At 42.1% G+C, this 22420-nt stretch overlaps 1 protein-coding gene across 1 annotated transcript in view; it reads left to right on the top strand.

The window, feature by feature from the left end:
• Positions 1-22420, top strand: part of IGF2R (insulin like growth factor 2 receptor) — a 135018-nt gene that overhangs the window by 28981 nt on the left and 83617 nt on the right. The window contains exons 3-4 of the mRNA XM_030929460.1: positions 9278-9402; positions 10964-11062. Coding sequence (XP_030785320.1) covers positions 9278-9402; positions 10964-11062 — 224 coding nt within the window. The remainder of the gene's footprint in view (positions 1-9277; positions 9403-10963; positions 11063-22420) is intronic.

Below are 22420 nucleotides of genomic sequence, written 5' to 3'. Positions count from 1 at the left end.
AGAAGAGCCTTCCTCAAGGAAACCTGGAAGCCATACAGGAGAAGAGGAACATTTCTTATTACATACCTTTTAATGACTAAAAGGTGTTCTAAAGACAAAAGACATATGCTAGACTGGGAAAAACATTTCCAGCATGTTTGTCAATGTACTAATAGGATGAGAGTTTTTCTTAAAAATTGGTAAGAAAAACAAACAACCCAGGAGAAAAATGGCAAAGTCAAAGAACAGGTAATTCACAAAAGAAGAAATCCAGACGGTCGATACAACTTCACTAGTAAGCCAGGTGTATTAGGCCTTTCTCACATTGCTTTAAACAACTACCTGATACTTGGTAATTTATGGAGAGAGGTTGGATTCACAGTTCCAAAGGCTGTATAGGAAGCGTGGCTGGGGAGGCCTCAGGAAACTTAAAATCATGGCAGCAGGTGAAGGGGAAGCAGGCAGCTTCTTCGCATAGTGACAGGAGAGGAGTGGGGAGGTGCTACACCCTTTTAAACAAGCAGATCTCGTGAGAACGCTGTCACAAGACAGCACTTGGGGATGGTGCTAAACCATTAGAAACCAGCTCTGTGATCCAATTACCTCCCACCAGGCCCCACCTCCAACGCTCGGGATCACAATTCATCATGAGATTTGGGTGGCGAGACAGAGCTAAGCCGCATCACCAGGTATAAATGCAAATCAGAGCAATTATGAGATCTCATTTTTCTTTGAGAAGTTGGCAGAAATTTAAGTGGTTGAATCATAGAGTGCTGGCAGGGAGCCTGGAAATGGGCACATTTATTTATATGTTGCTGTAGGAAGATGGTTGTCTCTCAGTCCTTTTGGGAAGATAATAGTTGGTGTGAGTTTTTTTTTTTTTTTTTTTTTTTGAGACAGAATCTCACCCTGTTGCCCAGGCCGGAGTGCAGTGGTGTGATCTTGGCTCACTGCAACCTCCGCCCCCTGGGTTTAAGTCATTCTCCTGCCTCAGCCTCCTGAGTAGCTTGGATCACAGGCACCACCATGTCCAGCTAATCTTTTTTTTTTTTTTTTTTTGTATTTTTAGTAGAGATGGGGTTTCACCATTTGACCAGGCTGGTCTTGAACTCCTGACCTCAAGTGATCCGCCCGCCTTGGTGCCCCAAAGTGCTGGGATTACAGGTGTGAGCCACCTCGCCTGGCCTGGTGTGAGTTTTAAAGTGCTCTAACGTGGGGGTCCTCAACCCCTGGGCCACAGACTGATACCGGTTTGTAGCCTGTTAGGAACTGGGCTGCACAGCAGGAGGTGAGTGGCGGGTGAGAGAGTGAAGCTTCCTCTGTATTTACAGCCGCTCCCCATTGCTTGCACTACTGCCTGCGCTCTGCATCCTGTTAGATAAGTGGCAGCATTAGGTGCTCATAGGAGCACGAACCCTATTGTGAACTGCACATGCGCGGGATCTAGGTTGTGGCCCCTTATGAGAATCTAATGCCTGATGATCTGTCAGTGTCTCCCATCACCCCCACATGGGACCATCTAGTTGCAGGAAGACAAGCTCAGGCTCACATTGATTCTACACTATGGTGTATTGTATAATTATTTCATTACATGTTGCAATGTAATAATAATAGAAATAAAGGGTACAATAAATGTAATACGCTTGAATCATCCTGAAACCATCCTGCCCCCAACCCAAGTCCGTGGAAAAATTGTCTTTCATGAAACCAGTCACTGGTGCCAAAAAGGTTAGGGACTGCTGCCCTAAAATTTTTTATAGTGAGAAACAAATATGAAGACCTAAATGCTGGTTTAAGCAACATTACATTATTTTAAATTGAGGAATCATACATTATCCACACATCCAAGGAGCTCAGAAGAAATTAAAATAATCATACATTAGTGTTTCCTTAGGCAAATGATACTACATATGTGAATCTTAGCAAATGTTAGCCATCATTTTTATAGGGCCTGTGAACAATATTTGGTCCCATTTGCAACCTAATTATCTTCACATTTTAAAGTGGTTTATACATTTTATATACATTTGACCCTTGAACAGCACTAGAGTTAGGGGCACTAACCCCCTGCACAGTTGAAAATCCACGTTTAACTTCTCCCCTCTAACCAGAGCTGCTAATAGCCTGCTGTTGATGGGAAGCTTTACCAGTAACATGAAGTCGATTAACACATATTTTGCATATTATATGTATTAAATACTGTATTCCTACAATAAAGTAAGGTAAAGGAAAGAAACTATTAAGAAAATCAGGCCAGATGTGGTGGCTCACACCTCTAATCACAGCACTTTGGGAAGCTGAGGTGGGAGGATCAGTGGAGCCCAGAAGTTTGAGACCAGCTTGGACAACATAGTGGAACCCCATCTCTGCAGAAAGTAAAAGAATTAGCCAGGCATGGTGGTACATGCCTGTAGTCCCAGCTACTTGGGAGGCTGAGGCAGGAGGATTGCTTGAGCCCAGGACTAGGTAAGAGAGTGAGACCGTGTCTCAGGAAAAAACAAATCATAAGGAAGAAAAAGTATGTTTATTATTCAGTAAGTGGAAGTAGATCATCATATAAAGATTTTCATCCTCATTGTCTTCATGTAGGCTGAGTAGGAGGAGGAAGAGAAGGGACTGGTCTTGCTGTTCTAGGGTGACAGAGGGGAAAGAAAATCAATGTATAAGTGGACCTGGGAAGTTCAGAACTGTGCAGTTCAAGGGTCAACTGTATTTGATTTCCTTTTTAAGTACCTCAGACGTCTGACTTAACAGTTAAAAATTCAGTGTAATAATAATTATACATTTAAGAGTATTATATATTTAATAATTCTTATATATTTACTAGTTATGATAAACCTAAAATTCTCTTAAATGTTCTAATACTGTGGCATAAGTCTGAATTAATTGCTGAGTTATAAACTTTGGATTGGAGTTATATTAAATATTGCAGTAAAAATACCAAGTACATTCACATTTTTCCTATCACATCAAATATTAATATTATGATTTTAATTAACCTTCTGAGGATTAAAGCTCCATATCCATTTCAGGAAGCCTGTTACCAGCCCATTTAACTTGAGGTAATGTACTCACTAGGGAACAGTGTTAATTGAGGTTACCACTAGAGCCTGGAATTCTGTTTGGCTTCTTGCTAGTGACCTGGTAGGACACAGTGAGTCCTACTGTAGTCGCCGTCCCAGGTGATTCCTTTACTCTAAAGAGCCTGGCCCCTGACTTCCAGTGATTTGGTAGTGTCTGATTCTTGTATGCATTCACAGAAATCTAGAGCAGGCATCTGGATTGATCATTGGATTGTATCTTTCATCTCTTTGACTCATAAGATGTGAAAATGCCTTTTCCTCTTAAGTCTTTTATTTTCTTAAAACCTAGAATTCTGTTGGATATTTAAGATGCTACCTGGTTGAGTTTTGGATACAACTCATGTTTTTATCTGATTTATGGTCTCTCCTGATAGTCTGGCAATACCTGTTACGTTTTAAAACGTATATTCACATAATCTTTTGTGACTCAAACGGATAGAAGTAGTAGTACTATATGTAGATATTTCTACAAAAGGTTTTTGGTAGCATTGTTTATTGTGGCACATATGCTGGAACAATCTGTATGGGTATGGTTCAGTAATTTATAGTGTATTTTCTTATTTACTTGGTTAAATCATCTAAAATTATATGTATGCATTATATTAAAACAGCCAACAGTTAATGTTTATTTGTAATAAATATTTGACTGTCAGTGATATGTAGGCCCTGGTTTAGGTACTGGAATTGAGTCAGTCACTACAAAAGACAAGAATCTCTTTTTTTCATGGAGCTTACATTTTAGTAGGGTGGGAAACAGATGAAAAAAGCAATGGCTAAGTAGTACGTTAAACCATGATGACTGCTATAAAAAAAGAAAGGAAGGGTAATCAGGAGTACTGAGGGCTCAGGGGTGTGTGTGCAAGGATATTAAATAGGGTAAGTGTCACTGAGAACGTGACATGTAAGTAAAGACCTCAAGTTGAAGGAGTGAGCTGTGTGTCTCTCTGGGGGAACAGCCAGTTCAGGGGACAAGAGGGGTGGCCAAGGAGTGTGTTGGTGATAGCAAGAAAATAAATATCTTTTTAAAAGAGTATCCATATAAATAGAGAAGCTGGAAGTAAAAAAAATTGGATGAGTTTTTTTTTTTTTTTTAATTTGGCAAAATAGCATGAATAGTGTATGTTGAAGGAAACGCTAAGTGGGTGTGCAGGGGAGAGAGGAAAGACTTGCTTGAGCAAATCAGGAAGTAGGACAGGAAGGGTTCTCTGCCTTGTAGGTTCTAATTGCCATGGCAATAATATAATTTTGCTGTAGCCCTGCGGCAGGCAGGAGGGCTGCTTGTGAAGTCAGGATCACCAGGCTTTGTGGCTTCGAGGAGGCCTAATCACTGTGGGCTTGCTTGGGCTTGGAAGTGCGGCCTGGTGGGCCGGCAGAGTGTGACTTGGTGGTCTGACCGAGCTGCACGTGAGGGCCCGGTGCAGCCTGGCATGGTGGTACCCTTGAGAGCATGGCCTGGAGGGCTGCGAGGTGCTGCCTGGCCAGTGTGGTCTGGAAGGGCCTGGCAAGCGCTATCTGGAGCACTCGGAGGTGTGGCCTGGTGGTCCAGGTGGGTCTAGTGAGTGTGGCTTGGAGTGCTGGGTTGTGTGGCCTGGCTGGCACTGAGGTCCCTGCGGATTCTGGAGAACTTGAAGGTGCGGCTCCGGGGGTGCGGCCAAGTGTGGTGTGGTGTGGTGTGGTGTGGTGTGGTGTGTGGTGTGGAGGGCCCGCGTGTGCAGCCTAGTGGTTACTGTAAGCATGGTTTGGAGGGCCTGGCGAATGTGTCCTGGTAGGCCTGGTGAGTGTGTAAGCACGGCCTAGAGTGTCACCAGACCAAACCGGACCCGTCTGCCAGTGCACCAGGGAAAGCCAAACACCAAAGTGCAGGGTTTTTGCTGGAGAGAGTGGACTGCACTGCGACGAGACAGGAAGAAAGCTCAAACCTGTCTCCCCGAGCCGGGGGCTGGGTGGGGTTTTATAAGCTTATGGTAATAAGGTGTGATCTGATTGGATCTTGCAATTAGATGACACCAGGGCTCTATCTGATTGGATCCTGGATCTTGCCCTGCGGTGTGCGCTTCTTACTTCAGTCCCACTCCTCAGTCCTAGCGCTTGGATTCCCCCCGTGTTGCAAGCTTGGTTCATCTGGGCAGGATCCGGTGACGTGATCTCAAACTGGGAGCCCTGGCAGCTGAAAAACAACGAACAACTTTGTACATAAAAGATGATACAGCTTGGTCTAATGTGGTTCTAAAGAGGCTCTGCCAGCGAGTCCTAGGGGTTCCGGCGCGCAGCCCTGCGAACCTGGAGCTTAGGGTCTGCAGTCTGGGAGGCCGAGGCCTGGCATGTTGGGGAGAGGCTGGGGGCCTGGCGTGGTGGCTGCAGCCCGCAGTCCTTGCCCGGCCCTTCTCTGGGAGGCCGCGATTCTCCGCGGCTCTCGCCGGTGTCTGCCCTTGGCCACTGGGCTGCGAGGAAGCCGGCGAGGGGTGGGTGTGCGCCCCGCCTGGGTCTACCGCTGAGGGATGCAGTGGCCGCCAGCTTGGCCGTGCCGCTGGTTCACTCCCTTCCCGCTTCCAGGGCTTTTTTTCTGCCTCCTTTTCAGGACGTGACCTGCACATTATGAGGGACCCGCAGGGGCTCTTGGCACAGAGGGGTCACCCTGTGTGCGAACAGGACACGAGGTTGGGGGCTTGCCTTCTGAAGCTGCCAGGAGATGCTGCATCCCTTTGCCTGTAGCGGCCGCCCCCCATCCTCCACCCACCCCATCCCCCTCCTCCCCCAACTGCAGTCTTTCGTGCCTCCTGAGCTCCTCTAGCCTCCCTGGGTCCCTTGCACCTCCCGATGTCCCCCAAGACTCCTGGCTCTCGCGCTTCTCCAGGACCCCGTGCCTCCTGGGTCTCTTGCGCCTCCCCGGTCCTCCGCGCCTCCTCGGCCCCGTGCCTCCCCGCACCCTTTGCGCCTCCTGGGGTTCCGTGCCTCCCGAGGCTTCCTTGCCTTCTGCTCCCCGCCTCGCCGCACCCCTCGCCTCCTCATGCTCCTCCGGCCCCCACACCTCCCCACCCTTGTGCCTATCTCCCTATCCCCTGTACCACCCGGCGCCCTCCACTCCCCAGCGCCTCCCCCTTTGCGCCTCCCCCTTTCGCGCCTCCCCCTTTCGCGCCTCCCCCTTTCGCGCCTCCCCCTTTCGCGCCTCCCCCTTTCGCGCCTCCCCCTTTCGCGCCTCCCCCTTTCGCGCCTCCCCCTTTCGCGCCTCCCCCTTTCGCGCCTCCCCCTTTCGCGCCTCCCCCTTTCGCGCCTCCCCCTTTCGCGCCTCCCCCTTTCGCGCCTCCCCCTTTCGCGCCTCCCCCTTTCGCGCCTCCCCCTTTCGCGCCTCCCCCTTTCGCGCCTCCCCCTTTCGCGCCTCCCCCTTTCGCGCCTCCCTGTACTCTGCATGCCCCGTGTGCCTGCTGCGCCCCACGCGCCTTCCGCGTCTCCAACCCTCACGCACTTCCAGCTGCACTCCCTAGGCGGGTACTTCGGCACCGCTGAGCCCGCCCCGGCCCCGCTGAGTGCCTCCCAGACACGCCCACCGCGGGCGGGACTCGGGGAGCTGTCCAGGCGCAGGAGCTGTCCAGGCGCAGGAGCTGTCCAGGCGCGGAAGCTGTACAGGCACGGGAGCTGTCCAGGCGCGGGAGCTGTCCAGGCGCGGAAGCTGTCCAGGCACGGGAGCTGTCCAGGCGCGGGAGCTGTCCAGGCGCAGGAGCTGTCCAGGCGCGGAAGCTGTCCAGGCGAGGGAGCTGTCCACGGGGCACTGTCCTTGGTTTCAGAGCCTCTGCAGGGCTTCTGTGTCCTTTTGGCTGAGCCGACTGGGCAAAGGTTTTAGAAAAGACCCTGGGCGTTGCAGATGGGGAAGGATGATCCTGGCCGACTTTTGCATGCAGGCAGAAGAACCACCGGGCCATCAGCCTGGTGTCGTGGGGCGGCGCTGACTTCTGGTTCGCCCCTGCCCCAAGACTTCAGGTGTATATGGGATTGGATTAGCTGCATCCTGAACTCATGACACATACAGTGATCCATGTGTTAATCCGTGGACTAACTTTTTTCCTTTTAAAAAATTAGTTGTTTTGTGTAATGTAGTGAGCCCTGTTACTGACAAAAATCTAGGATCTTGGCAGTAACCACTGTCTGTTTTGCTTTTCCCTCTTTGACTTTCCACTAGAAGTAATCGTTAGCTCCCATCTTGTATTAAATTTTTTTTTTTACTGTATCTAATTTCCAAAAAAAAATCTGTGTATGCAACTAACTTTATTAAAGTGTATATCTTCCTATGTGTAACTTTTTGGGACTTAAGTGATAACAGTAATATTACTACAAATCAACCATATTGTTGTTTTTTACTGTGTTTTATTCCTTCTGGATGCTGTAATATTTTATTGCGTGGATCTGCCAAAGTTAATTTATCCACTCTTCTGTTGATGGGCCTTTGGTTATTTCCAGGTTTTTGCTCTTCAGAAGAGTGGAATAACTGAGTGGAATAACTAGGCCATAGGGCACACAAATGTTCAATTTTAGGACATAATGTCCTGCTGACTTACATAGTTGTTGAACCAGTTAACATTTCACTAGCAATACAGGAGAGCTCTGAGCCATCTCACGTCTGACACTTGGTATTTAATTTTTGCCAGAGGGATGGCTGTAAACGGTATACCATTTTGGTCTTGATTTGAAATTCCTTGATCACCAGTAACATTGAACATCTCTTAACATATTTATTGATGTACATTTTTCTTCGGTTTGCTTGATCATGTCTTGTTCATTTTATATTGGGTTTCTATTGCGTGTGACCTAGATTAGAATTTTTTCTTTTCATTGGATGTTAAAATCCACCATTGTGTGGCTAGGTGTGGATTTTTCCTTCTCTCTCCTTTCTGGCATGGTGTGTGCTTTCTCAGTCAGAGGTAATTCATCGTCCTTTATTTCCTGGAATTATATATAAAAAATTCTTTTTCTTATTTGTTTGCGTGTGAATGTATGTAGAAATTCTTGATGCTGGTTCTTTACCAGTTCTGTGTTTTTCCCAGTTTGTAACTTCTGTTTTCTTTAAGCTATTTTTTGATGAGTATAAACTCTTAAATTGAATAGGTCAACCTTGTTAATCATTTTGAGTCAAGAAATCTTTCTCTATCTTAAGATTTCTGCCAAGTTTTGAAGTTTGTATTTTGATGTTTATGTCTTTAATCCATTTAGACAGGGGTGTCCAATCTTTTGGCTTTCCTAGGCCACATTGGAAAAATAGTTATCTTTGGCCACACCTAAAATACACTAATACTCATAATACTTAATGATATAAAAAAAAAATCACAAAAAATATCATGTTTTAAGAAAGTTTACAAGTTTGTGTTGGGCTGCATTCAAAGCCATTCTGGGCTGTATGTGGCCCACGGGCCACGGGTTGGACAAGCTTGTGTTTAGAGTTGGTTTTTGTACCCAGTACTGGATAGGGATCCAGTTTTATCTTTTTCCATATGGATAACCATGTTGTTTCCAGTTCTGTTTTTATTTCCCGTTCTGCTTATTGAACAGCTTCCTCTTTTCCCTGATCTATTACTTCTGTCATAATCAAAGTTTAATTCACATTTGTGTCTCTATGCTCTCTCTTCTAGTCAGTTGGTCTCTATTCTAGTCTTCTCATCAGTTTATTCCTATGCCAACCCCCATCATATTGATTTTTACATAGACTTTTTATTCTGGATTGTTATAGTAATATCCCAGACAAACAGAGATGTGGTCACTGTACTTATGGGCCTTTCTAGAGAATGTTGATTTTGTAGCATATATGATGGGAAGTATTGAAAAATTTCAGTGGCTGAGTTATATATTCTGATTTGTGTTTTTGAAGATCACACTGGTGCAAGATGGATGAGGAAGTGAGGCTGGTGAGGGATCAGACTAGTCTGGAGGCAGGGGGAGCAGTTTGGTAGCCAGTGCTGGAGCGCAGGTAGTGGCTTTAGTGGGAGTAGAGGTGGAGAAATGGGGACAGATTGATGGGCGTATAGCTGTGGACCTTTCTGATGTATGGAAAGCAGCAGACAAGGTAAAGATGGCACTCCTGAGATGGAAAATTTTGGGAAAGGAAAGTTTTATAAATTTATAAGCTATCAGATAAATTACAATGCTACTTTTAATTTGCTTTTTCTTGGAAATAGCTGTTTGGTTATGTGTATTTTATAGCCTGTTCACTCTTTTTTCTCTCCAAATAGGTGACTCTGTTTTGAGAAGTGCAACCAGATCTCTCCTGGAATTCAACACAACAGTGAGCTGTGACCGGCCAGGCACAAATCACAGAGTCCAGAGCAGCATTGCCTTCCTGTGTGGGAAAACCCTGGTGAGTCCACACAGACACTTGATATATTTCTTTAAAAAAAAAAAAAAAAATGTCTGCCCCTTGGTATTCTGGCTGTAGAGGTATTCCAGGAAGAATCGGTAAGCAAACTTAGAAACACAAATAAGAAAAACCCTACCAAATCACCATCACCATCAAGAACCAATAAGTAAACAAATTCTAAACTTGTTACAACTTTTAAGTAAAACATGGACCACGTCTTTTGTAAAACTACAATTAAGTGTGATTAGTGTGGTAAAAATCAGTGCACTGTTTAATGTTTACGTTACAGGCATAATTTTTTTTTTCTAAAACCTCTTCTCCTAGCATTTCATTTTGATCGGTTTTAGAGCAGCGTATTTAGTTTTTTTAAAAATACTTTTCTTTCCTCATTTATATTAAATTAGAGATAGCCACATCTGTTTAGGAGAAGCCTTGGCCCGTGGGTATGAGGTTCTCAAGTTTTTTGGATATTACCTGGTGTTTAAAGAGGGCATCATTGTGTAAATTATTATGATTGTTCTTATGGGCAAATTGTATGTAATTTGTTATTTTTAATCTTTAGTTTTTGGAAAGGAACTTGCAGTAAATAATTGTTTTAGCTCTTGGAGAAGGAATTGGTATACAAATTCTATGAATGTTCTTGAATCAGAGTAAGAACCCAATCTTTAGGAAAGTCAGGTCGAGTGAAACTCTGTGGCTACTAAATTGCTTTAAAATACCATTTTAGAGTTTGGGACTGTGACTATTGCATCTTCAGGTCCACAGTGTCTCATCTGAAGAACTTTGCAAATAAAACTAACGTTGTTAGTTTTGGATCCGCATATGAAGTGCATCGTTGTGCATATTGAGACCTTAAAAAAAAAAAAGAATCTGTATGCAACAGCATTAAATGAGAAGAATTATATTACAGAATAAAATATATAGCTGCTGTTTTAACTTTAATTCCTTTATGAATTCGGTGTTCACCATGCCAGAAATAGAACTGTGAAGGATAACTCCCTAGACTTGCCCGTGGGAGCGTAGAGGCCAGTTCCTGCTGTGCCTGTGTCACCCTGCCTATGCTGTGATCGGCCTGTTTGTAGTCCACTCTGGTCGCGGTTAACAGGAGGGGCTGCCTTGGAGGGTGGGCGTCTGGTGGGTGTACTAACTTGATCAGATGCAGATGGACTTCTCATGGGAGCCTTTTCACGGAAAGCATGAGGTCATGTTTCCTGGCTTTGGTTTGCTGGCATTTGCTTAAGAGAACATTTGGAGTTTGAGAGGAGAATGATCGAGGATTTCTTCCCATGAACTCACTCACTGTACTTGCATAGCTGGGGTGGTAGAATGCTTTTGGATTAGTTACACAAAATCCCAACATGATTTTATGAAGCTTTGGTCTTAGAATTTTCAGATTTGGGAACGTCTTGATGACCCTGTTTAACTAAAGCGGTTGCATCCCTTGCCCTTCTTGCTGCTGCTTTCTTTATTTTAGTAGCCTTTACTGCATTCTAATTTTAAAGAAGAATCTTTACAATATGTGGCGTGGTAACTTATTATAATTATTGTTATTTTTTAATAGGGAACTCCTGAATTTGTAACCGCAACAGAATGTGTGCACTACTTTGAGTGGAGGACCACTGCAGCCTGCAAGAAAGACATATTTAAAGCAAAAAAGGAGGTAACATGGGAACTTCAAACTTACATGCTTGTGAAGTATACTCCGGGGAGCTTTACCTTTCAAATACTCATTCTAACCTTTCGGGATGAAAATCTTTTTTAGCTTCAAAATTGCATTTGAGCAGAGATACCATGTGATTTAATTTTTAAAAACTTGTCTGAGTGATTCTTATTTTTAGGACAGGGCATTTAAAATATCACAGGATGTGATTTTTGGTCCAGATTGGAAATAGAATGGCTCATCCGTATAGGGCAAGTTAGTTCTTGGTTTCTGGTGCTGTGCAACTCAGTAAACTAAGTCGCGTGGTTGGGCTTGGGCTTAGAGTATTCACTCTTACCTACAGGGGCCATCTGTTTCTGACACGGACTGCTTCATCTTCCTTTGCACCTGGTGTTCCACCTGTGTTGCACCCTGCTCTGATAAGTCTCCTTTACCTGTTTGCATTGTGTAATCTGTCTGTCCCTCTCCTCAGCCTTGGGATGACTTTTGGCTGCAATGTGAGTCCAGGCCAGGTGCCCCTTAAATTCCTTTCCAGCTGACCTCAGAGACTAGGTTTCTAGGTTACTGTTATTGTTACGTCCACTCCTTGTTATTTGAACACAGCATTCCTTGGTCAAGACATCCTTCTTGGGTGAGTGTATGTATATATATCTGTATACGTACACACCGACCTATATGTATTTATTATGTGCAACATGATGTTTTGAAATTGAGAAATGGCTACATTGAGCTAATTACATATGCATTACCTCACATACTTCCTTTTTTTGTTGTGAGGACACTTAAAATCTACTTTCTTAGTAATATGCAAGAATAAATTACATTGTTATTAACTGTGGTTGTGGTGGTGTTTAATGGATCTCTCGGGCAGGCCATTCTTGTTGGCTGATGAAATGTCCTCTTCCCCAGCCTGGACTCCCTGATGTTGCACTGCTACTTGATTCTCCCTGGTCCTGGGGAAGAGCAGACTGTGTTCCTTCTGCCGCTTCTCCATGCCCACCACCTGAGATCCTAAAGGGAGTTTTCTGTTCTCACCTTGATCACAATCTTAATTAATTATCTCGCTTTTCTCTATTACTTTCTGTTTTTAAGAATTTTCAAAGGTTTTAAGGATTCAGGAACTAATGAATAGTCATAATCAGTAATTTTTACTGGTGGCCTAATACCATGCAGTTTAATAAGGCAAAAAGAAATGTTTATTTAAAAACATTAATTCAGATGAAATTATGAATAATAAATCACTGATTTTTTCAGATACGATCATCTATGAAGGGAAAGACAGTTTCATATGGAAGTGGAAGTGGTAAAATACTGCCTCCCAGAAAAACCATAAGGAGCATTCAATAAAAAAAAACAAAAGTTTAAAGTGGAAAGAATTAAGGCTGATATTTAGGAGGTAGTGTCAGAGGTAAACTTTATTTAAAAACTTAGGTGCAGCTGTTAGATGACATACTGTTAGTGGTAGGAAAAGCATCTCAAAACAGACATCTGCTTGGGGGTTGAGGGTGAGGGTGGGAGCAGTGTGTTCATTCTTGCAGTGCTATAAAGAAACACCTGAGACTGGGTAATTTATAAAGAAAAGGGGTGTAATTGGCTCACAGTTCTGCAGGCTGTACAGGAAGCATGGCAGCATCTGCTTCTGGAGAGGCGTCAGGAAACTTACAGTCATGGCAGAAGGCAAAGGAGTATCGAGCACCTCACACGGCCAGAGCCTGAGGAAGAGAGTGGGAGCAGGAGGTGCCACCCACTTTTAAATGACCAGATCTCACGAGAACTCACTCACTATCATGAGAACAGCAAGGAGGGGAAGATGGAATCTGCCCCTATGATCCAGTCACCTCACCAGGCCCCACCTCCAATGTTGAGGATTACAATTTGACACGAGATTCGGGCAGGGACCCACAGTTATCCTGGGATTACAGACATGAGCCACCACACCACCATGCCTGGCTAATTTTATTTATATATGTGTATGTGTGTGTGTGTGTGTGTATTTTTTTTTTTTTTTAGTAGATACTGGGTTTCTCCTTGTTGGTCAGGCTGGTCTTGAACTCCTGTCCTCAGGTGATCTGCCTGCCTCGGCCTCCCAAAGTGCTGAGATTACAGGAGTGAGCCACCACGCCCAGCCCCACACACAGTCATCCTCAAGTGTCCAGTTGGTCGGATCTGAGTTGCTTCCTGTGGGAGGTGGAGGCGACAGCAGTGCCCTGTGCTCTCCTGTTAGACCCCAGACTTCTCAGTCCCACAGATACTCTCCTGTGCTCTGATTTTCCAATCTGATCATGATACCCTTTGTTTTGTTTTATTTTTTGTTTTATCTGAGTGTACCTCTTACCTCACGTTGCTGAATTGACAGTTGTGTCTTCTACCACCTAGGAAAAAATTGCTTTCCAAAATGAATAGCAGTTTGTTTTCTATGGGTCAGAAATCACCAACTACAGCCCATGGTTCAAAGCCTGCCCTGGTTCTTTTTTTGTACAAGCCCAGGACTAAGAATGGTTTTCACATTTTTACAGGATTGTTACAAGACAAAGAGGAATATGCCACAGAGACCTATGTGACCAACAAAACCCAAAATGTAGATAGCACGTGGCCCTTTGTAAAAGAAAGTGTGCTGATCTGTGTTCTCAATAGTTGTTGGGGTGGAAGTAGGGAGGTATAGTCTGTGTTTTTCTCAAAACAATGACATGTAATTTCTCTTAGAAGCAGATTGAAGATGCATGAGAAACGTTTGTAATTTGTACTCTCTTATCTCTTCAGGTGTAGTTGGCATCTGGGGCTTTATTCATTGAGTTTTCATTTATTGAGAGCCTATTGTGAGCTAAGCAGTAGGAATTTTGTTAAATTTTGGAATGCTTTCAGGGAGCCTATAGACTAATGGTGTGGAGGACATACTCATATTCACTAACTCATTTTTTTTGTCTTAAGATAGATTAAATGGAAAGAACTGAAAAGCATAATGACTGCTAAAAATGTAGTACTGTCACTGTTAGCAAATCTTAATAAAGCGTATGCCCTTTTTTCTGTTTTCAGTTTGATTTGATTACATCTTACAGGCTATGGTATGATAACTTTAAAACGTATTGAAGGTTTATGTACTTATAAAACACTCATTCCCTAAAGAAGAAAAAATCTCAGTTTGGTTTAGTGTCAGTGTAGTCTTGCTTTCTACACCTTACTAATATCTCATTTATTTATTCGTTTTGCTCTGTCACATTTAGAATGATTTTGATGGACAAAAATCTTGGTAGTTCCAAACAGCACCTTTAAAACTATTGTTAGAGTTTGTTCAGTGGATTCTGGTAGGGGCTTTAAGATAATTATTTCTTTAAAGCATTGTGTAAATATACCTCCCACCTTAGTGCCCTTGGGAACAGACAAAATTCAGAACTGGCCTGCTCGCAGTCTTACCAGGGTTATAAAAGTAAGATTATTATATATAAAACAGCATTAACTCAATGTGTGGTGTGTTGCAGCTGGCAAACAACCTCGCTCCCCAGGCTGCTAAATTCGTGGTCTTATGAATGTCTCCTTTGCTGTGTTTGCTGTAGCAGGAAGTGGGAGGACGTTCCCCAGTAGCCTTGACTGTTTTTCCGATGCACATTCCAATTTTGTGGAGTGCTGTGTGAGGCATGTCTTTTCTTCCCTCCTGGAGTAGGGAGACAGCCAGAAGTTGCTACCTGCCCCGTACAGGGTGCTTGCAGATCTTGCTGACTTGGAATCCTCTAAGTGTCTTGATGAAATGGAGCTATTTTCAGAACGAAGAGTTCTTTCATTTTCCCTTCGTGCCATATGCCATCTTGCTCCCTTTTCTATCGTAGGCTTTTATTTTGCTGGTTAGAGAGTTGCATCTTGTCTTGCATCCTACCCAGTCCACTGACTCACTCCCCTCTTAGGTTAATGTTTTCGTATAATCTTGCTGTGGGATGACAAGCTTTAGATTTGCAGGATAATAGGCACTTGTGGCTTTTTACTGTAACCCAATTATAGTCTGTGACAATAATTTTCTTTTATTTTCATTGCCTTTCTGCGTGAATGTGGTGGTAGGCTTAAGCTCCATGTGCTGGTACCCTGTGAGCTCTAGAGGTTCTAACCTCCTCCATTATTAGTAGAAACACTTAGGTGTCTGGGAAGTATTTTAGGCGACAGGCGACTTTGCTTTGAGGATATGGTCGAAATGAGCTCGAGTGCCTTTGAGGCTGTGAGTAGGTGTAGGTCGTTTGATTCACTCTATTAGCTCTCTGTGAATCTCTGACAGCAGGACTGGAGAAAAAGGTTAGTGGGTTAGAGCGTTCCTGCAGATTTGATAGCCTATTTCTAAGAGAAATTTGAAAGCTAAATATTAAGCAGTTAACTTAATAAATAGACCTGTCTGTGAATAGCTTCAGTCTAAGAAATAAAATTTTGGGAAATTTATCCACAGAAAATAATAAAACTATCTACTTTGAAATGATGGCAGAGAACACGAATTTTTAGAATATTCTTTGGAAGAGGTAATTGAAATGATGCCAGTGTGTTATTGTTATTTTGGAAATAAAACTTACAGGAATGTTTCACATAGTCATGGTTCACTTGGTGACCAGGGCCTTTTTTACCCTGGGTGGGGATTCGTCTTTGGCTTGAGTTCTTGCTGTGATGTGGAAGTTGGGTGCCTCTGCTTCATGAAACTGTACCGCAGAGGTGTGGACTCAGAGCCATGGTTTCTGTCCTGGGCAGGGAGTTTTGCAGCCTGGGGCAGTTTCACCATCCGAGCACAGACCCTGATATAGTTTGGATTTTGTCCCTCCCCAAATCTCACGTTGAATTTTAATCCCTAATGTTGGAGGTGGGGCCTGGTGGAAGGTGATTCAATCATGGGGGTACCTTGTGAGTGGTTTAGCACCATCCGCTTGGTGCTGTCCTCGTGATAGTGAGTGAATTCTCATGAGATCTGTTTGTTTGAAACTTTCCGGTTGTTTCACTCTCACTCTCTTGTTCTTGCTTTTGCTGTGTGATATGCTTGCTCCCACTTCACCTTCTGCTGTGAGTAAAAGCTTTTTGAGGCTTCTCCAGAAGCCGAGCTATGCTTCCTGTACAACCTGCAGAACTATGAGCCAGTTAAACTTCTTTTCTTTATATATTACCCAGTCTCAGGCATTTATAGCACTGCAAAAACAACCTAATACAGACTGCTTGGGACTGGGCTGGCTTTTTTGGCCTGCAGCCAGTGATGGGACACAGGTGGGAGACTCACTGAGTTAAGGGCAGTAGAACTTGGTGGGTCCTGCTATTGCCTGTTATACTGTGGAGCTCAGGCTGCACCTCTTCTTACCATGTAGGCTCTTTGATGTAGTAGAGGCGCCTCTGTCCCTCCCTAGAATGTTGCCCTGGAGGCCCGGTGATCACCACTGGGGCCGGTGCTTGTCTCAGCTCTTGGAGAGCCTGAATATGTGCTTGCCTGACCCAGCTCCACCCAGCTTTCCTTCCTTAACCTGCCTTGCTGGCAGAACACAAGATAGCGATGCTTAGGTGTCGCATGGCCCCACCCATTGTCTGGGACATGGGAGTAGTCTCCTCATTAACAAAGGCCAAGCATAAATCCTGTTGCCACCACTGCAGCTGCCTCTTTCCTGCGAGTACCACTCCTGGCCAGGAGGTGAACTTGCATAGCTCATCTGCTGACACAACTGTGTACACAATTGCACAGTGCTACGGCAGGAGACAAGCTTTGCATGACCTCAGTTACCATCATCCCTCACCACACCCTGGCTACTCAGAAGGCCTTGAGCCTGCTCCCGGCCTGGTATATTACTACTACAACTGATATATGAGAAAGCCACCACACAAAGCCTATCTATAACCAAGGAATTCAAACAGAGTCTTTGCCACCGAAAGCATCCAGAAGCAAAGCCAAATAAAACTATGCAGCATACATTATAGTCACATTCTCAAGGCAGGGGGGAACCCTCTAGTCAAAGCAAAAGAAAATTCAAACCAAAAAGTGACGGTTTCTTTAGATGAGAAGGAACCAGGGTAACAATTCTGGAAATATGAAAAAACAGGGTGTTGCAACACCCTGAAGGATCATATTAATCCTCCAGAAACAGATCCGAACCAAAGTGAAATGCTTGAAATACTAGATAAAGAATTCAAAATATTAATTTTAAAGAAGCTTAATGAGATACATGAGAAAGTTGAAAACCAATACAAAGAAATCAGAATATCAACCCAGGATATAAATGAGAAATTTACCAAAGAGATATTTTAAAAAAATCAAATAGAATTTCTAGAAATGAAAAATGTATTATGGGAATTATAAAATACAGTTGAAAGCTTCCACTGTAGACTAGACGAAGCAGAAGGAAGAATCTCAGAACTTGAAGACAGGTCTTTTGAATTAATCCAATCAGACAAAAACAAAGATTCAGAGGAAGGGAACAAAGTGTTTGAGAAGTGTGGAACTACATGAAACATCCAAACCTATGAAGTATAGATATTACTAAGCGAGAATAACAAAGTCTGGAAAACGTATTTGAGGAAGTAATTGATGTAAACTACTTTAGTCTAGCAGGAGATCCAGACCTCCAAATATAAGAAGCTCAACAAATTCTAAGGAAATATGTTGCAAGAAGGACTTCACCACAACATATAGCCATCGACTGTATGAGGTCAACGTGAAGGAAAAAATCCCATCCACGAGAAAATTATCTAATCACCTACAAAGGAAACCCCATCCAACTAAATAGGGGACTTCTCAGGAGAAACTTATAAGCCAGAGAGATTGGGTTTCTGTTTTCAAGGTGCTTAAGGAAAAAAAAACTGTCAACCCTGAATTTTGTATCCTGCCAGAATAAGTTTCATGTATGAAGGAAAAATAAAGTCTTTCCCAGATATACAAATGCTGAGGGAATTTGTCAGTACTAGATGGGCCATACAAGAAATGCCCAAAGGAGGTCTATACAGGGAAACCAAAGTTTGATACTTGTTATCATAAAAACACACAAAAGTATAAACACTCTTATAAAACAGTTATGCAAACAAGACCACAAAGCAACTAGGAAACAGCATTATGACAGGAATAAAACCTCATATTAATATTAACTTTGAATGTACATGGATTAAATGCTCCACATAAAAGATACAGATTGGCAGAATGGATTAAAAAAAAAAAAAACAAAAAACTCAAAAAACAGAATCCACCCATATGCTGCTTACAAGAAAGCCAACTAATTGGTAAGACATAGACTGAAGCTAAAGGGATGGAAAAAGATATTCCAGGCAAATGGAAATCAAAAGCAAGCAGGGAGACCTATACTTAGATAAAACTGACTTTAAATCAACAACAGTAAAAAAAAGAGAAAGATGGTCATTATATGATAAAGAGATTATTCAACAAGATGTAACAATCTTAAGTATATATGCACCTAACTCTAGAGCACCAAGAATCATAAAACAACTACTAGTAGACTTAAGGAAAGAAATGAACAGCAATACCATAATAGAATTCAATCATTGAGAGAGAAAATCAACAGACACTGGACTTGAATTGGATTCAGGACCACGTAGACCTGACAGACATTTATAGAACATTCTACTCACAACCACAGAACATATATATTCTTCTCATCCGTGCATGGACCGTTTTTCGAGATGGACCATATGTCACACCAAAAAACAAGTCTCAATAAATTGAAACAAAACCAAAATGACACCAAGTATCTTCTCAGACCACAGTGGAATAAAACTAGAAATCAATTCCCAGAGGAACTCTCATAACTATGCAAATAATTGGAAATTAAATAGCCTGCTTCTGAATGAATTTTGCGTCAACAATGCAATTAAGATGGAAATTTAAAAAAATTGAAACCAGTGAAAATGGATACACAACATAAAACCTCTGGGATACAGCAAAAGCAGGGCTAAGTGGGAAATTTGTGGTGTTAAATGTCTACATCAAAAATATAGATCACAGATTAACAACCTAATATCACATTGCAAGGAACTAGAAAAAAAGAAAAAAGAAAAAACCAAATTGAAACCTAGCAGAACAGAAGTAACAAATATCAAAGCAGAACTAAATGAAATGGAGAACAAAACATGCAGTACAAAGGATCAACAAAATGAGAAATTGGTTCTTTGGAAAGATAATGTTCATAGAATGCTGGTCAGATTAACCAAGAAGAGAGAGGATTCAATCAGAAATAAGAAAGTAGACATTACAGCTGATACCACAAAAAAATCATCAGAGACTACTATGAACATCTGTGGACTCACAACCGAGAATTTAGAGGAAATGTATACATTCCTGGAAACATTCAACTTCTTGAGATTCAACCAGGAAGAAATAGAAATTCCAAAAAGACCAATAACAAGTATTGGAACTGGATCAGTAATTAAAAAAAAAAAAATCCCCCCAACAAAAAAAGCCCAGTACCAGACAGATTGACAGCTGAATTCTACCAGAGGCACAGGGAAGAACTGGTATAAATCCTACTGAAACTGTTGCCAAAAATCAGAGGCGGCAATCCTCCCTAACTCGTTCTTTGAAGCCAATATTATCCTGAAAACCAAAGCCAAACAAGCACACAAGAAAAAAAGAAAACTATAGATCAATATCTATGATAAACACAGATTCAAAAATCTCAACAAAATACTAGCAAACTGAATATAACAGCACTTCAGAAAAATAATGCATCACGGTCAAGTGGGTTTTATTCCAGGGTTGCAAGGATGGTTCAGTGTATGCAAATCAATAAATGCGATTCACCATTTAAACAATTAAAAACAAAAAATGTATGACCATCTCAGGAGATACAGAAAAAGCATTTGATGAAATTCAACATCTCTTAATGAAAAAAACACTCAAAAAGTTATTAGAAGTGACATACCCCAGAATAATAAAAGGCATATATGACACAACCACAGCCAGCATCATACTGAACAGGGAAAAGTTGAAAGCATTTCCCCTAAGAAGTGGAACAAGACAACGATGCCCACTTTTTTATCTCTCCTATTCAACATAGTACTGGAAGTTCTAGCTAGAGCAGTCAGGCAAGAGAAAGAAAAGGCATCCAGATCAGAAAATAGAAAGTCAACGTGTCTATGTGTGCTGATGATATGATCTTATACCTAGAAAACTCTGAAGATTCCTCCAAAAGTCTCTTAGATTTGATACATGAATTCGGTAGTTTTAGGATACAGAGTCATTGTACAAGAATCAATAACATTTCTACACACCAATAATGATCAAGCTGAGAATCAAATTAAGAACTCAATCCCATTTATAATTGCTAAAAAAAAAAAACCCACTAGAAATACATTTAACCAAGGAGGTGAAAAATCTCTACAAGGAAAACTGTAAAACACTGATGAAAGAAATTGTAGATAGCACAAACAAATGGGAAAACATCCGTGCTCATGGATTGGAAAAATCAATATCATTAAAACGATTATGTTGCCAAAAACAATCCACAGATTCAATGCAATTCCTATCAAAATGCCAACATCATTTTTTACAGAATTAGAAAAAAGTCCTAAACTTCAAGTGGTTCCCCCAAAAAAGTCTTAATAGCCAAACCAATCTTAAGGAAAATGAACAAAGCTAGAGGCATCACATTACCTGACTTCAGATTATGCTGGAGGGCTATAGTAATCAAAACAGCTAGGACTGATATAAAAATAGACACACAGATCAGTGGAACAGAATAGAAAACCCAGAGTCAATGCTACATACTTAAAACCAACTGATCTTTGACACAGTTGACAAAAACATACACTGGGGAAAGGACACCCCTATTTAGTAAATGGTTCTGGGAAAACTGGACAGCCATATGCAGAAGAATGAAACTGGACCCCTGTCTCTTCACCACATTTTAAAATTAACTCAGGTTGGATTAACGACTTGAATGCAAGGCCTGCCTGAAACTATAAAATTCCCAGAAGAACACCCAGAAAAACTCTCTCGGATCTTCGCCTAGGCAGAGAATTCATGACTAAGACTTCAAAAGCAAATGCAACAAAAATAAAAATAGACAAATGGACTTTACTAAACTTGAAAACTTCTGCACAGCAAAATATATAGTCAGCAAAGTGAACAGACAACATACAAAATGGCCACAAGTGTTTTTAAACTATACATCCAACAAAGGATTGATATCCAGAATCTACAAAGAACGCAGACAACTCAACAAGAAAAACCACAGTCCCATTAAAAAGTGAGCAAAGGACATGAACAAACATTTCTCTAAAGAAGACACAAATGGCCAAGAATCTCCTAAACATGCTACACATCACTAATCGTCAGAGAAATACAAATCATTATAAAACCACAATGAGATACCATCTTATACCAGTCAAATATGGCAATTATTAAAAAGTCAAAAAACAACAGATGTTGGCAAAGTTGCAGACAAAAAGAGAACACTTATACACTGTTGGTAGGAATGTAAATTAGAATGACCTTTATGGAAAATAGTATGGAAATTAATCAAAGAACTAAAAGTAGAACTACCATTTGACCCAGCAATCTCACTACTGGGTGTCTACACAAAGTAAAAGAAATCTCTGTATCAAAAAGATACCTGCACTTATTTGTTTATTGTGGCACTATTCACAGTAGCAAAGGTATGGAATAAACGTAACTGCCCACCAACGGATGACTAGGTAAAGAACACACACACACACACACACACACACACACACACACACACACACACGTATATCATGGAATACCACTCAGCCATAAGACAGAATGAAATCCTGTGTTTTGGAGTAATATTGATGGAACTTGAGGCCATTATCTTGAGTGAAATAACTTAGTCAAACACCACATATTCTCACTTATAAGTGGGAACTAAATAATACATACATATGGACACAGAGACTGGAATAATAAATATTGGAGCTTCAGAAAGGTGAGAGGGTGGGAGGGCAGTGAGGGATGAGAAATGAGAAATTCCCTAATGAGTACAAGGTACAGTATTCCCGTGCTGGTTACACTAAAAGCACAGACCTCACCACTGTGCAATATCCATGTAATACAACTGCACTTGTTCCTCCTGAGTCTGTATAAAACAAACGAAGAAAGAGGCACTCTCTTAAAGCACAGGGTCTTGCCAACTCTAACAATGGGGTTTCTTGATGTTTTTTAAAATAAAAAGACCATTAGTTCATAGGTACGAGAGACTGGTCATAAATTAGAACCAAGTAAGGATGGATTGAAATACCCAGAGGAGGAACTCGTCTTTACAGTTTATGGAACAAATATGGAACAAATATTTACTGAGCTCCTGCTGTGTTCGAGGCATCATTGTTAGCCTGCAGTGACAAACCCTTGACCTCGAGGAGCCTCTATTCTAGTGGGAGGAAAATGACAAAACT

Source organism: Rhinopithecus roxellana, chromosome 4 (genome assembly GCF_007565055.1).
Source record: "Rhinopithecus roxellana isolate Shanxi Qingling chromosome 4, ASM756505v1, whole genome shotgun sequence".
Lineage (NCBI taxonomy): Eukaryota > Metazoa > Chordata > Mammalia > Primates > Cercopithecidae > Rhinopithecus > Rhinopithecus roxellana.
Note: the sequence above shows the minus strand (reverse complement) of the source record. Positions and strands in the feature narration are given on the sequence as shown.